General features: G+C 37.2%; 1 protein-coding gene across 8 annotated transcripts in view; it reads left to right on the top strand.

The window, feature by feature from the left end:
• The window catches only part of ppip5k1b (diphosphoinositol pentakisphosphate kinase 1b), a 74,676-nt gene that overhangs the window by 57,656 nt on the left and 1,931 nt on the right, over positions 1-15,089 (top strand). For 5 of the 8 annotated variants that reach the window (XM_088339500.1, XM_088339494.1, XM_088339495.1 and 2 more), the window contains 9 exons: positions 203-330; positions 399-513; positions 1,995-2,102; positions 2,205-2,321; positions 4,567-4,707; positions 4,778-4,883; positions 10,692-10,844; positions 12,089-12,151; positions 14,593-14,730. In XM_088339500.1, the coding sequence (XP_088195626.1) occupies positions 203-330; positions 399-513; positions 1,995-2,102; positions 2,205-2,321; positions 4,567-4,707; positions 4,778-4,883; positions 10,692-10,844; positions 12,089-12,151; positions 14,593-14,730 (1,069 nt within the window). The remainder of the gene's footprint in view (positions 1-202; positions 331-398; positions 514-1,994; positions 2,103-2,204; positions 2,322-4,566; positions 4,708-4,777; positions 4,884-10,691; positions 10,845-12,088; positions 12,152-14,592; positions 14,731-15,089) is intronic. The other 3 variants (XM_088339499.1, XM_088339498.1, XM_088339496.1) reach the window with 2 other exon arrangements.

The following is a 15,089-nucleotide window of genomic DNA, read 5'->3' as shown; positions in this document are numbered from 1 at the left end:
GGGCCTTTCGGAGCTGACTTGGCATTCTTAGGTCTACAGTACACATAGCAACTTCAGACAGAGACATTTTGTGTTTTTTTTGTTTCAATTTTTGCCGACTCGGTCTTGAATTTGATTTCAAAAAGCATTAAGGAGGTCTTAGAAAGTCTCGCACGTAGCCCACGCACACTGTGGGACTAATTGAAAGTGGGAAACCCCGCAGGAGTACGGCATCAGCCAAGCGGAGAAGCTGGACATCGCCCAGGCCTATTGCGTCCCCCTGATGAAGAAGATCCAGCTGGACCTGCAGAGGACGCACGAGGACGAGGCCGTCAACAAGCTGCATCCTCTGTGAGCGTCCGCCAGGAAAGGGAGGAAAAGATGAGAAACGTGACTTTGCTGCTTTTTGTGCTTTCGAGGTACTCCCGAGGGGTGATGTCCCCCGGCCGCCACGTCCGCACTCGCCTCTACTTCACCAGCGAGAGCCACGTCCACTCGCTGCTCAGCGTCTTTCGCTACGGAGGACTCTTGGATGTAGGATATGAATCTAAAATTTGAGCTCTTACCCTTTTTTCATTCAATCTTATTACTTTTCTTCATTATTTTTACAAATATTTTCTTGTTTCTACATGTTTCGTGTGATTTTCTCATAATTATTGACATTTCAATATCATGTCATTTTTTAATTGAATTACATGTAGAGTTGTTTTTCTATAAGAATATATTTTATTCATGCCATTATTTATCAGTTTTGTAGTTGTTTCATTCTGTTACTAGTATTTTTTTATTTATTTGTATTTTATCTACTTAGATTTGATTCATTCAACATTTCCTTTTTCCTTTTCTATTGTTTTAAGTATTTTTATTTAATGTTTTCATTATTTGTGACTTTATTTTGTAGGTTTATGTAACATTTTTATGTATTCATTAGTTTTTAATCACATTCATTTATAATTATCTTTTGTATTTAAATGTTTAGATTTTTTAAAATATATTTATTGGTTATTCATATTGAAATCTCTTTAATTCCTCCTAAGCTGAAACCTTTTTAACAGCTTTTCTTTTGCTCACAACTGGCGCAAAAAACATAATCTTTTTTTTCATTTCAATGAATTTATTTTGTAGTTTAATTTAACATTTTTATTTATTCATTCGTTTTTAATCACATTCGTTTATTATTATTTTTTGTATTTAAATGTTTAGATTTTTTAAAATATATTTATTGGTTATTCATATAGAATTCTCTCCAATATTTTATATTTAAATATTATTCTTGCTTATATTTAATTAATTTTTTTTACATTTTTTTTATTTTAATTTTTAATTGTTATATATTTTATTGAATGTTTTTACTTTTGAAATATATTTTATCGACTTACTTCATACTATTTTTTAATCAGTTTTGTAGTTGTTTCATTTTGTTACTAGTATTTTTTTATTTATTTGTATTTATCTACTTGGATTTGATTCATTCATTTTCATTTTTTATTGTTGAAGCTATTTTTAAAAATATTTCTATATAATGTTTTCGGTATTTGTTACTTAATATTTTATATTTAAATATTGTTGCTTATATTTAATTTTTTACATTTATTATTATTATTTATTATTTATGTATTTTAATGTTAATTGAATGTTTTGACTTTTTACTATTGAAATATATTTTATTTCCTTACTTTATACCATATTATTATTTTGTTGTTGTTTTATTTTGTTACTATTTTTGCTTTTCAAAATTTGTATTTATTCACTTATATTTCATGCATTCGACATATTGTGTTTTTTACTTTAATTTTATTGTCATTTTTAAAAATGTATTTATTGTTGAAGCAATTTTAGATATGTTTTATTTATTGTTTTGTACTATTAATTCAATTGAATATATTCTTACTTATGTTTTAAATGTCACGATTTATTATCCTTTATCACTTTTGAAGCGGTTTTATGTTGCGAACATGTATTTTTGCTTTTTAATGCCTATTTCTTTTCTGAATTTGAAACTTTTCATCTTGAAGGAAGAGAAAGACCAGCAATGGAAGCAGGCCATGGACTACCTGAGCGCCGTGTCGGAGCTCAACTACATGACCCAGATCGTCATCATGCTCTACGAAGACAACAACAAAGTGAGTGTGAATTGAAGAGCTCCTCCCTCATCCCGACCTTGACCGCGTCCTCCTCCTCTCTCGCGACCTTGACCGCGTCCTTCTCCTCCGTCCCCCACGAAGGACCCTTCTTCGGAGGAACGTTTCCACGTGGAGCTTCACTTCAGCCCGGGGGTGAAAGGCTGCGAGGACGAGGAAAACGTCCCGCTCGGTTTCGGCTTCCGGCCGGCCTCCTCAGAGGTGCGTCAGGCTCTCTCCGATGTTTGATCGAGCAACGATTTTTTTCTTCCGACAAAATCTCTACAAAGAATCCGCAAAAGTAGAATCCTATATTTATCTATCACTCTATCCTCAATGGACTGCATTATATAGCGCTTTTAACCAGTCACTGAAGATCTCCTAAAGAGCTCGACAATGTACTTTACACTTTACCCATTCGCACACACACTCACACGATCTGCTTATCGGGGCATTAAGGGTTCGGAGTCATGGTTTAGTGCTGCACCATCTCGGGAAAAAAGCTCATTGGGATATTTCACACCAGTATTGCGATTTCGATGTTTTCCAGTTGAAAAGTGCATTTTTTGTGCCTGGGTTTTTGTGACTATTCAATCCTAGTGAGCAGTGTTTACCATAGAATTTTGTGAGAGGGGTCTCTAACATGGTGTCCCCTGCCCACTGCCCGAAGACCCCTGCAACTCTACTAGATAGAAAGATAGATAGATACTTTATTTATCCCCGTAGGGAAAATTCATACTTCCAGGAGTATCCTTGTGTTAAAAAAATAAAATAAAAGCTATAGAATACAAAAATACCCAATATAGAGTGTTAATAAAGAGCATTTAAATAGTGTTACAAAAAATGCACACTGTAATAAAATAGGGTAATATGCAAATGTGGGGGTGTGCTTAAATGTGGGCTTTTACTCCCCCGGGTGGAGTTCAAGAGCCTCACGGCATGAGGAAGAAATGATCTCAGTCTGTCCGTGGAACAAGACTGTGACAGCGGTCTGTCGCTGAAGCTGCTCTTCTGTTTGGAGATGATGCTGTGTAGTGGATGTGAAGAATTTTATTAATGAACCAATTTAGACAAAAATCTAAAAAAACACAAGAAAAATATCAATTCAAATAAGTAAAACCAAAGGCTAAAGATCAGCAGTCGATTGAAAGATTGAATGCACTCTGCTTCTGATTTGGCTCCTATTTCTTCTTTTCATACATACACTAGTTTATTTCTTTGTCTTCCGTATCGTACTCCATTATTACCCGACACCTATAGAGCCCTTTTCCTGTTTTTAAACAAGTGTGATGTATTGAAGCTGCGTGTGTTTTGTTGTAGCAGAATGGCAGAATTCATGTCAGTTTATAGCAGCCCATTCACACAAAAAATCGTAGATCATAAATAGAAAATAGCACACAGTATATCCTAGCAGCAAGATAGCCAGTTTATTGTAGTCATCAAAAGCCAAATACAACAATTAATGATTGGCAAGTCAAGCCAATGCCTTGACTTTTTTTCAGAATCTAAGATTCACAGATCTACAAAAAAATGTAAAATACAAAACAATGTTCTTGAAAATGCAAAACCATAAAAAAAATTCTAAGCTTCAAGCACACTATAGCTTTATGAATGACTTATATTTCATGTTGACAATATCTGTGTATTGTTTGTTATTGCAACATTTGTTGCAGCCTGGTCATCCTGGCAGGGGGACGACATTTTATGTGTGGTCCCTTCTCAAGGTTTCTTCATTTTCCTCATGTTGAGGTTTTGAGTTTTTCCTTGCCCTCATGTTGTTTCCAGATCAGGGGATGGTGTCATAAGAGTCTGTGGTTTGCAATCATCTGTGGTCTGTGCAGCCCTTTGAGACTCCTTGGGATTAAGGGCTATACAATTTTAACATGACTTGACATGTTTTTGAGTTTTTCCATGCCCTTATGTCGGTTTTAGATCAGGGGATGGTGTCATAATAGTCTGTAGTTTGCTATAGTCTGTGATCTGTGCAGCCCTTGAGACTCTTTGTGATTAAGGGCGTCACAAAGAAACAGGACTTGAGGTTTTGGAGTTTTTCCTTGCCCTCATGTAGGTTTTAGATCAGGGGAGGGTGTCATAATAGTCTGTAGTCTGTGCAGCCCTTTGAATCTCCTTGTGATTAAGGGCCAAACAAATAAATAGGACTTGACTGGATTTGACATGTTTTTGAGTTTTTCCTTGCCCTCATATAGGTTTTAGAGCAGGGGATGGTGTCATAATAGTCTGTGGTTTGCAATAACATGTGGTGTGTGCAGGCCTTTGAGACTCCTTGTGATTAAGGGCCAAACAAATAAACAGGACTTGACTTAACAGAAACAACACTCTTTTGATCGGCGCTGTATTCCTCCTTTTGAAAGGACTGGACAAATTGCTTGAATTTGGCGTACGAACCTTGGAAAGTAAATCTTGATACGGAGAGGGATGACTGTATTTTTTTCCTCCGCTCCATCAGAATCAGGACAAGAAACCCAACCAGGGCAGCCTGGAGGACCTGTCCCAGGACCAAGGGGACCGGGCCCTCCCCGTTTCCGATCCCGTCAACATCCAACGACGCTCCCCCGTCGTTCGCAACCGCAAGACGGGATCCATGGAGGTAAGACCCCCCCCCTTTATTTCGTCCTTTTCCCGGCTTCCGGTCACGCCTTCGCCGATACGGCCTTCAGGTCCTCTCCGAGACGTCCGCTTCCGGCAAAGGCGCGGCGTCGCACCGACTCTTCCCTTTGGCGGCGTCGCGGCATTCACCCGAAGTCAAGGCGGCGAGCGGCATAGGTGGGCATGGCCTTTCTTTACCCGCTTGCTGTCTTTTAACAACAAATTGCTTTCCTTTTTGCTCACAACTGGCGCAAAAAAAAAAATCCTTTTTTCATTTAAATGAATTTATTTTGTAGGTTTATGTAACATTTTTATGTATTCATTAGTTTTTAATCACATTCATTTATAATTATCTTTTGTATTTAAATGTTTAGATTTTTTAAAATATATTTATTGGTTATTCATATTGAAATCTCTTTAATTCCTCCTAAGCTGTAACCTTTTAAACAGCTTTTCTTTTGCTCACAACTGGCGCAAAAAATAATAATCTTTTTTTTTCATTTCAATGAATTTATTTTGTAGTTTAATTTAACATTTTTATTTATTCATTCGTTTTTAATCACATTCATTTATTATTATTTTTTGTATTTAAATGTTTAGATTTTTTTAAATATATTTATTGGTTATTCATATTGAATTCTCTCCAAGTTGAAAGCTTTCTAACAGCTTTTCTTTTGCTCACAACCGTCTCCAACCTCCACTACGTACAACATTATTTTCATTTGAATGATCTTTTTAATTTTTTTTTATTCATACATTTATTTTTATTTACATAATTTTTTTATTTCTATTTAATTGTTTACATTTTTTTATGAACTCTTTTATTAGTTAATCATATTTAATGCTTTTTAATTCCTCCTGGAAGATTTTTAACAGCTTCTCTTTTGCTCACAACTGCCGCCGTCCTAAAGTTTAGCAACACTTTTATAGCCATCATTATTTTAATTTCAATTATTTTTTGAAAATATATATACTGGACTGTCTCAGAAAATTAGAATATTGTGATAAAGTTCTTTATTTTCTGTAATGCAATTAAAAAAACAAAAATGTCATACATTCTGGATTCATTACACATCAACTGAACTATTTCAAGCCTTTTATTATTTGAATATTGCTGATTTTGGCTTACAGCTGAAAAAAACTCAAAAATCCTATCTCAAAATATTAGAATACTTCCTCAGACCAAGTAAAAAAAATAATTTTATAACAGCAAAACTAAATCAAACATTTGAAAATGTCCATTGATGCACTCAGTACTTGGTTGGGAATCCTTTTGCAGGGATTACTGCATCAATCCGGCGTGGCATGGAGGCAATCAGCCTGTGGCATTGCTGAGGTGTTATTGATGCCCAGGATGCTTCGATAGCGGCCTTCAGCTCATTTGCATTTGTAGGTCTGGTGTCTTTCATCTTCTTCTTAACTATACCCCACAAATTCTCAATGGGGTTCAGGTCAGGGGAATTAGCAGGCCAATCAAGGACAGTGATGCCATGGTCAGTGCACCAGTTACTGGTGGTTTTGGCACTGTGGGCAGGTGCCAGATCATGCTGGAAAATGAAATACTCATCTCCATAGAGCTTTTCAGCAGATGGAAGCATGTAGTGCTCTAAAATCTCTTGGTACACAGTTGCATTTACTCTGGGCTTGATGAAACACAGTGGACCAACACCAGCAGCTGACATGGCTCCCCAAACCATTGCTGACTGTGGGAACTTCACACTGGATTTCAAGCAACTTGGATTTTGCTCTTCTCCAGCCTTTCACCAGACTCTGGCGCCTTGACTTCCAAATGAAATGCAAAACTTGCTTTCGTCTGAAAAGAGGACTTTGGACCACTCTGCAACTGTCCAGTGCTTCTTCTCCATAGCCCAAGTCAGACGCTTCTTCCGTTGTCTTGAGTTCAGAAGTGGCTTGACCATGGGAATACGGCTATTGTAGCCCATTTCCCGGACACGTCTGTGAACTGTGGCTTTTGATACCTGGACTCCAGCTTCAGCCCACTGTCTTTGAAGCTCCCTCAAATTCTGGAAGCGGCTCTTCTTCACAATTTTGTTAAGGCTGCGGTCATCTCTCTTGGTCGTGCAGCGTTTCCGGCCACATTTTTCCCTTCCAACAGACTTTTTGTGGATATGCTTTGAAACTGCACTCTGTGAGCAGCCTGCTCTTTGAGAAATTTCTTTTTGTGTCTTACCCTCCTGATGGAGGGTATCAATGATGGTCCTCTGGACAGCAGTCAGATCAGCAGTCTTCCCCATACTTGTGATTTAGTTTACTGAACCAAGCTGAGTGTTTTTAAGGCTCAGGAAACCCTCGCAAGGTGTTTCGAGTTAATTAGATGATTCAGGTGATTAGTTGAATAGCCTACTTGTATACTTTTTCATGATATTCTAATATTTTGAGATAGGATTTTTGAGTTTTTTTCAGCTGTAAGCCAAAATCAGCAATATTAAAATAATAAAAGGCTTGAAATAGTTCAGTTGATGTGTAATGAATCCAGAATGTATGACATTTTTGTTTTTTTAATTGCATTACAGAAAATAAAGAACTTTATCACAATATTCTAATTTTCTGAGACAGTCCAGTATATATATATATATATATATATATATATATATATATATATATATATATATATATATATATATATATTTTTTTTTTTTTCAATTTAATTTAAACTTATTTATTTATTCATTAATTCTTTTATTGCATTCATTGTATATTTTTTAAATTATTCGTTAGTCATTCAGATTAATTTTTTTTTATATCTATAATTTTATATTGTGTTAAAATTCTTAGTTTTGTTTTTTCAACGTTCACCTTTTTTTCAAATGTATTATTCATATTCTGTTTATTAATTTAATTTGCTTTTTTTGTTTTTATTTTTTAAATTATTTTCCACTAAGTTATTTTTTCCATTTCTTTAAATTTTAAACTTTATTTTTACATTTTGTAGTTCTATGTGTATTTGATTTTTCGTCATTATTTGATTACGTTTTTCTTTAATTTGTATTCAATTTATTTTCTATAAACATTTTCATTTTACATTATTATTTTTATGTATTTGCTTACAATGAGTCTAATTTACTATTTTTTATTTATTCACATACATTTCTTTATTTGTATTATTTTTATTTTCATGATCTGTTTTCATTTTTCCTTTTTCATTTTGTATTTTATTATTGCTATATATATTTTGTTTTATTTCATGTAGGTATCATTTTTATTCATTCACATTTTTTATTCATCATTTTTATTTCGATGATTTTATTTTCTTTATTTTTATTTTCAATATTCATCATCCATTTTATTTTTTTCAATGTTTAATTCGTGGGTTATTTTTTTATTTCACCATTTTACCTTATTCTATTTTTTTACAATTAGTTCTATGTTTATACGTTTTTGTGTATTTTTCCTTTTAAATGCTCGTTCTTTAATTTATTTGCATATATATCTTAAGGTTTTTTTTTTTTTTTCAAAGAATTATGTTTTATTTTTTGATAATAACCAAATGGATGGACGGGTTCCCATTTCCATCTGGACTCTGACTTGGTTACTTGTTTTTGTTCTATTTTTTATTGATTCCCTGTTTTATTTTCCGTTTTGATTCTATATTCTATTTTATTTTTGATCTTATTTTATTTTCTGTTTGATTCTATCATTTTATTATTATTATTATTTTTTATTTTTTTAATTTTCTATATTGTTTTTTAGTATTTTATTCTGTTTTTTAATTTCATGTTCCATTTTTTTCTATTTCGCTTTTAATTTAGTCTTTTATTTTGATTAGCGTTATTTTAGATGATTTTGTTTGTTTTGCCCGTTTCCTTCGGAAGCTTTTAGTCCGACAAAAACGGATTCCAAGTCTAGCCCGAGATTGAGGTTTGATTTTTAATAGCAACGCCCTGGGAGCCGCTTCTGTGTTTAGGCGGGCTGAGCACCCATCAGATCTTCGCTTCCCTCTATGAAGTCAAATCAGTCTGCATGGTCCTTCTTTCCTCTTGCACTTTCTTTTTTTTCTCCTCGTGCATTTTTCCCCCGTTACTTGCACGTCGGTCGGCTTTTGCACGTGGCCGTTTTCGGGTAACAGACCTCCGATCTGCTGGCTGACCTGCAGGCAATCTCCATGCACTTCTTCACAGCGTCCGTTTGTCATGGATAAAAGCAGCACTTGTTTGTGTTTTGGACTAATACAGAGATCCCTCGGTGATGGCCCTTCACGGGGACCAGAAACCCCACGCGAAAAGTGAAAATCTGCCGCTCGTTCGTCATTACCGACTGAGAGAATGCGACGGTATAGATCTACCAATAAAAACAGAATTGCGGTCAAATAAATGCTTTATATTGTCATTCTACAAAAGTATAACGAAATGGGACGGCTTCTCCTTTCAGTGTGAGAAAGCGATTTAGAGAGCGGACGGCTAGCTGCACGCAGAGGTGGGTAATAACGAGTTCCATTTACTCTGTTACATATTTTTGAGTACGTTTTGGGACATTTTGTACTTCTATTTTGAAATCAGTGTACTTTTTACTTGAGTAGATTTGTGAAGAAGAAACAGTACTCTTACTTCGCTTCATTAGGCTACATCAAAGCCTAAAGGGGGCTTATTTATTCTTACAAAGTTTTTGCACTCTTTTTGTAGGCCGGTTAAGGGGGGCACATTATGCACATTTGTTGTTTTTTTCCAATCCTCAAAATAATAATCACATCAAAAATTGGATTTCCTAATTGCATTTCTTTCATTGCTCAAGACAATTCAACATTCCGTACCTCATGAATAAACTTGAGGCGGTATCATAACATGACTTGACAGAGTAGTCGCGGCATTCTCCACAGGATGTGCTGCAGCTAACTAGTAGGTGAATATTGATACATTATAAGGCGCTTATTTTTTTTTTACAGCTCCTGACAAATTAATTTTATTTTTTCGGTCTTTCAATATTTTGTAGTGCCAACCCCTGGACAAGCTTGCTGTTCTGCCTGCAGAGTCTATTTAAAAAAAAAACTACTGGGGCTTTAAATGTGCTACTTGTGCCTCATTCATTTCTTTGATTTGTACTCTTATAATTTAATATTTTATTAAACTAATTACATTTTTTCGATTTATTTTTAATTTGATGATTTGATGATCTAATTGAATAGTTGTTTAAAAACATTTAACAAGTGAGACGTTTCTACAGTTACCCAGTACTTGAGTCGTTTTTTCACCAAGTACTTTTTTTTTACTTTTACTTAAGTTTTTCGAAAGTAACAGTACTTTTACTGTGTAAAAGTTTTGCCTGCTCTACCCACCTCTGGCTGCACGCTACCATCGGAAGTCCTCTGATTTAGCCAGGTCTCCGCGCTGATTAGCATAGCATTTTCCCAGGAGTTGTAGCTCCAGGTCTTCCGTTTCATTGGTAAGGGCTCTAGCGTTGTTGACTAGCCAGGTTCGGCTGGGTGGCTTAAGAGAGTTGTGAGTTTAGCCCGAGCAGTAGGCCAAACCTGCCATCTCTCCCGTCGCCCCTTCAGTAGTTTTCCGAACCCGATAACAATCCACGGAGCATCCCCTGGGGCACAGCGTTTCTTTGCGCCCATCTGACTTTCCTCAGAGTCTGAGCTCACTCATGAATTTACTTTTCAATGTAACGAGCCACTAGGAGCTAGCGGTCGCTTCCCAGTTTCTTTTGCTTCGGAGATGATGATTTGCGCGTTCGCTAGGTGCTGCGTGATTTCGGAAGAAAACCTCAATGCGAATTTTCAGATTTGTATTGAAATTTAGATGCGATTTTTGGGGGGGAGTGGATTTTCTGTGCTAGCTTCTTTGCGAGAACTTCATCCGGGTGACATGCAAACTCACTACCGACTGAGAGTATACGACTGTAACAAAATAACAGATCTTCGAATGAAAAGAGCGGTAACGAAGTAGCGAGGGGTCTCTGTACTCCACTTCACCTGAGACACTCGGGTCCCCCTTTCCCCCGGGTTCCCCCTTTCCCACCACACAGGCTCGCAGTGCTCTGGCTTGTTCAGCGCCTCCGTGCTGGGGGTTTCCTCTAGCGCCCCCAACCTGCGAGACTACGTACGCACGCATCATCACCATCATTACCGAAAACCTCCACTCTCGCCCGGCAGCCTGCCCTGCCAGGTCGGCATGTTCGGTATGTTGGCGCCCGACGGCGAAAAAGACGCTCGTTCCGTTTTTGTTTCCGCTTTCTATCCTGATGCAGTGCCCTCAAACGTAGTCGCCCCTTTCCCAATTTCGATATTAATATCACACAGAGACGACCTAAGGAAATAGAAAAAAGTTGATTCCGTTTATCCGGGCACAGACAAATCTAACGGTCTCTCAATAAATTGAATGGACATTTAAAAAGTGCCTTTTGTGTTCCCTTGAGTTGTCTCCGTGTGATGTTAAAATTGGTTGGATGATCTGAGAACACACTGAGAGATAAATAAGATAAACATATGGAAATCGGGAAGGGGGCAAATACTTTTTCACAGCACTGAATTGTTTTTTTTATTTGCCTTGGTTTTTAATTTGTCATATTTTCATTTTTTTCTTTTCCATTTTTTATTATTTTATTTTCTATTTAGTTTTGAATATTTTGTTTTCTATATTGTATTTTCTATTTTATTATGAATCTTATTTTATTATTTTCTTTCTATTTTTTATATCCTATTTTAATTTTATTTTGTTTTGATTTTATTTTTTGTTCTCATTTTCGTATTTCCTGTTTTGTTTTTTCATTTGTTTGATCATTTTATTTTTTTATTTCAATTGTATTGGTTTTTATTTTCCATTTTAGTTTATTATTTGACATCCTATTTTGATTTAATATTCTGTTCTACTTTTAGATTATTTTATTTTTATTTTGTTTCAGATGTTATTCCTTATTATGATAAATTATTCCTACATGTTTTCATGTTTTATTTGATCTTTTTTTGATATTTTTGTATTGCCATTTTCTTTCCTTTTGGTTTAATTTTCAACTTATTTTGTATTCATTCGTTTTTCATTGACATTTTGAATTCATCTCATCACCTATCCATTGAAATTCCGCTCCACCTCGTCCAATCAAAGGCGTTCGTTTGCCCTATCGCGGTCCAATGATGCGTTTGTTTAAGCGGTTGTCATGGTGATGACGCTGCACAGTGATTGGACGCCAGATCGGGTTTGCATGAGCCATTTTGTTTGGGTTTTCGTGCTGTGCCGAGTGCAAAATAATCCTCCTCACTTTTCAATAATCATCTCTTTGAGGGATTCTTTTTTTCAGTGTTTTTCTTTTTTGCAGCAAAAAGTACTCTTCACTTGGTCTTAGAGCGCCTTCTACTGGTCAGCCCCCGAATAAGGGGACAGAGTTCAAAAGTAACTCCCCGTTACTTTCTTATTTGATCTCCTCAGAGCTGTTGTCAATGCCGCCCGTAAAGAGATTTTCCGTGTCGTTTGCCCGCCATCCGACAAACGGTATGTCGGATATTGTTCTCACGTTTGGGAGGGTGTTCCTGCATGATTTGGCTTGGGGACCAATGTGCTGGATTTTTTTTAACCCCTTAACGTTCAGGGGGGGTTCAGGGTCTTCACCATGTCACTGAAATCAGTCGGCCATGCCACCTCTCGTCGGAAAGTGCAAACTCTTCAAATTCGAAATTTCAAAATGGACTCAACACAGAAACAGCCTGAAAACTATAAAGCCGGCCTAACTCACAGATGATCTCCGCAAAAATGGCTTTGTGACTCCCAGGAGCGTCCAGAGATTCTAACCTTCTTGTAATCGCTTCTTGTAATCCATCGATTCGGCCACATGATTTCGATTTACGAACAGACTCGTCAAACGATTTCCGATAGGGTCGTTGGCCTCCGACCTTTTGATTGACGCCACTCTCGGCCAATGGCATACTGATTCTCACGGTCCGCATCCCACATTAGCCTATAAGGGCCTGTTTGATCTAACGGAGATCGTCTCCTGTAGTTCTGTATATCTTCAGCCAGTAGTAACCGATTCAAATGATGATTGACATATCGGTTAGCCAATGAACTTAAATGGAAGCATATTGAAGATGTGTATTCGCTCAGAGCTTAAAATAAACATGCGTAACGCAATTAGAGATTAATTTTTTATTCATCATAATTACGCATGTGCACAGACTTCTGGAAAGAGAAGTCAAACATTTACAACTCTTTCACAATGTCTATTGAAATGTGGCAAAATTTGCAAACAGACAGTTTTAGTGCTGTAAACTGGTCGTCTCCAATTGGCCACTTTTAGAAACGCAGAGATCTAAAAATGGAAAAATCTTGTCAGTTCTTCAGATAATGATCGAATTTGACCTGGGACCAGGTAAGGCTTCAGACTATGGGCACACCTGGTTTCCAGCCAAGATGCCCATTGCTCCACTCATTTGCAGGAATTTGATGGTGAACTTGACAGGAACGTTAAGGGGTTAACCTATTTTCTCCACTAATGTCACTTTTTTCAAAAAAGGAGGGAAAATCATGTCACGGGTGGAAATCATTCATTTTATTTCCTAATTTTTTTAATTTCCTCATTCGGTGATATGGAATTGTCTTCTACACACGGGCCACAATCTTAAAAATCAGTAACATACATTAATGAAATGAGACCTTTGAAAATTTAATTTTGGTAAAAAACAGCACAACAAGATGAAGACGATGCGGTAAGTGTTTGCTACGTCATTGTCAGCCATGTTTGTAGTCTTTTCATGTCACAGCTGAAAGCGTCAATCTACATTTTTACAGGGTGCATACAGGTGCTTGAAATCCCTGAAAATGCTTGAATTTTATTGTTTTCAAGGTCAGGAAAATGCTTGAATTTGGGGTGAAGTGCTTCAAAAGGCTTGAAATTGTTGACATCACGCAATAAATGAAAAACAAATTAAAAATTGGGTATAAATGATGCCGATGGTAGCGCCAATCCTCATAATCGAGTTGTCTTGTGATGCGTTACTGCCCCCTGCCGGCGCATCAAGAAGGCCGTTTATCAGACTAGTCATGGATGGGATTGTCGGCTTTTTTCCAAATGGCTCCTCAGATTTTTTTGTGATGTATTATCAATAAGAATAAACATTATTCGCCAAATTATTTAATATTGAGTTATTTCATATATTTAAACTCATCAATGCTGATGATAAACACTGTCTCATGTTTTGTTTTGTTGTGGTCTTGAGTTGTTCCGGATTTGCAGGCTGCTCCGTAGTGCCGACGTCAGCCATGTTTGTAGTTTTTTATGTCACCACTGAAATCAACAAACTCGCATTTTGCCCCACAAAAGGGACATGTTAAATCTTCAACAGCGATAAGGACTTTTTTTTTGTTTCTGTGGTTCCGACTCGTACGGAGGCTACTTGAAGGTGCCAAAGTCGGCCATGTTTGTAATCTTTTTGTGTTTTTTTGTGGTTCTGACGCATCTAGGCTCCCAAGACGGGTGAGTGGTGCCAACATCAGCCATGTTTGTAGTCTTTCATGTCACCGCTGAAAGCCACAAACGCGCATTTTCGCTGAAATGAAAGAAAGGGACACGTAAACTCGTCAATGCTAAAGATTGAAAGCATTTTTTGTTTTGTTTCTGTGCTTCTGTGCTTCCGATTTGTTAGGCTGTTCGAAGGTGCCAAGGTCAGCCATGTTTGTAGTCTTTATATTTTTTATGGTTCCGACCCGTCCGGGCTTTGAGGACTGCCAAGTGGTGCCAACATCAGCCATGTTTGTAGTCTTTTTATGTTTTTTGTGGTTGTGACCCGCCCGGGCTTCGGAGACTGCCGAATGGTGCCAACATCAGCCATGTTTGTAGTCCTTTCACAATCACGATTGATTTTTTTGGGGTTCACTTGTCACAGGGAGGCCGAGACCAAGTCCCAAACGAGGTTTTTCCTTTTTCTCTGGCCGTCCAGGTTTCGAGGGCTGCTCGATGGTCCCGTCCATCTACCCGCTGGAGACCTTGCACAATTTGCTTTCGCTCAAGCAAGTGGACAAATTCCTGGACGCCGTCTGCCAGGGCGGCAGCGAGGCCCACGCCGACACCATGAAAGGTAACCCTACCGACAACTTAGTTACCCTCTTTTCCGCCCTATAATTAATGTGCACCCCCCCAAAATAGTCTTTTTCTCCGCTCCCTAATTTCTGTGGTTTTTGCATATGTATCACTCTCAAAAGCTTTCAGACCGTCAAAGCGATTCCGATATCACACAGACGAGGAACTCAAAAAAAAGGCACTTTTCAAATGTCGTTTCCAATTTCAGGGCACAAAATCCAACAGCGATCAGGCCCTATGTGAAAAAGTCCTTGTTAAATGTGAAGCATGGGGGTGGCAGGTGGCAGTGGGGTTGCTTTGCTGCCTCAGGACCAGGACAACTTGCTGTGCTGGAAATTGTGGTAAATGGTCTGCATT

The sequence above is a fragment of the Urocampus carinirostris genome, chromosome 7 (genome assembly GCF_059441175.1).
Source record: "Urocampus carinirostris isolate Australia breed hairy pipefish chromosome 7, RoL_Ucar_1.0, whole genome shotgun sequence".
In the NCBI taxonomy this organism is placed as follows: domain Eukaryota; kingdom Metazoa; phylum Chordata; class Actinopteri; order Syngnathiformes; family Syngnathidae; genus Urocampus; species Urocampus carinirostris.
The sequence above is the reverse complement of the archived record's forward strand: the minus strand, read 5'-3'. Positions and strand labels throughout refer to the sequence as shown.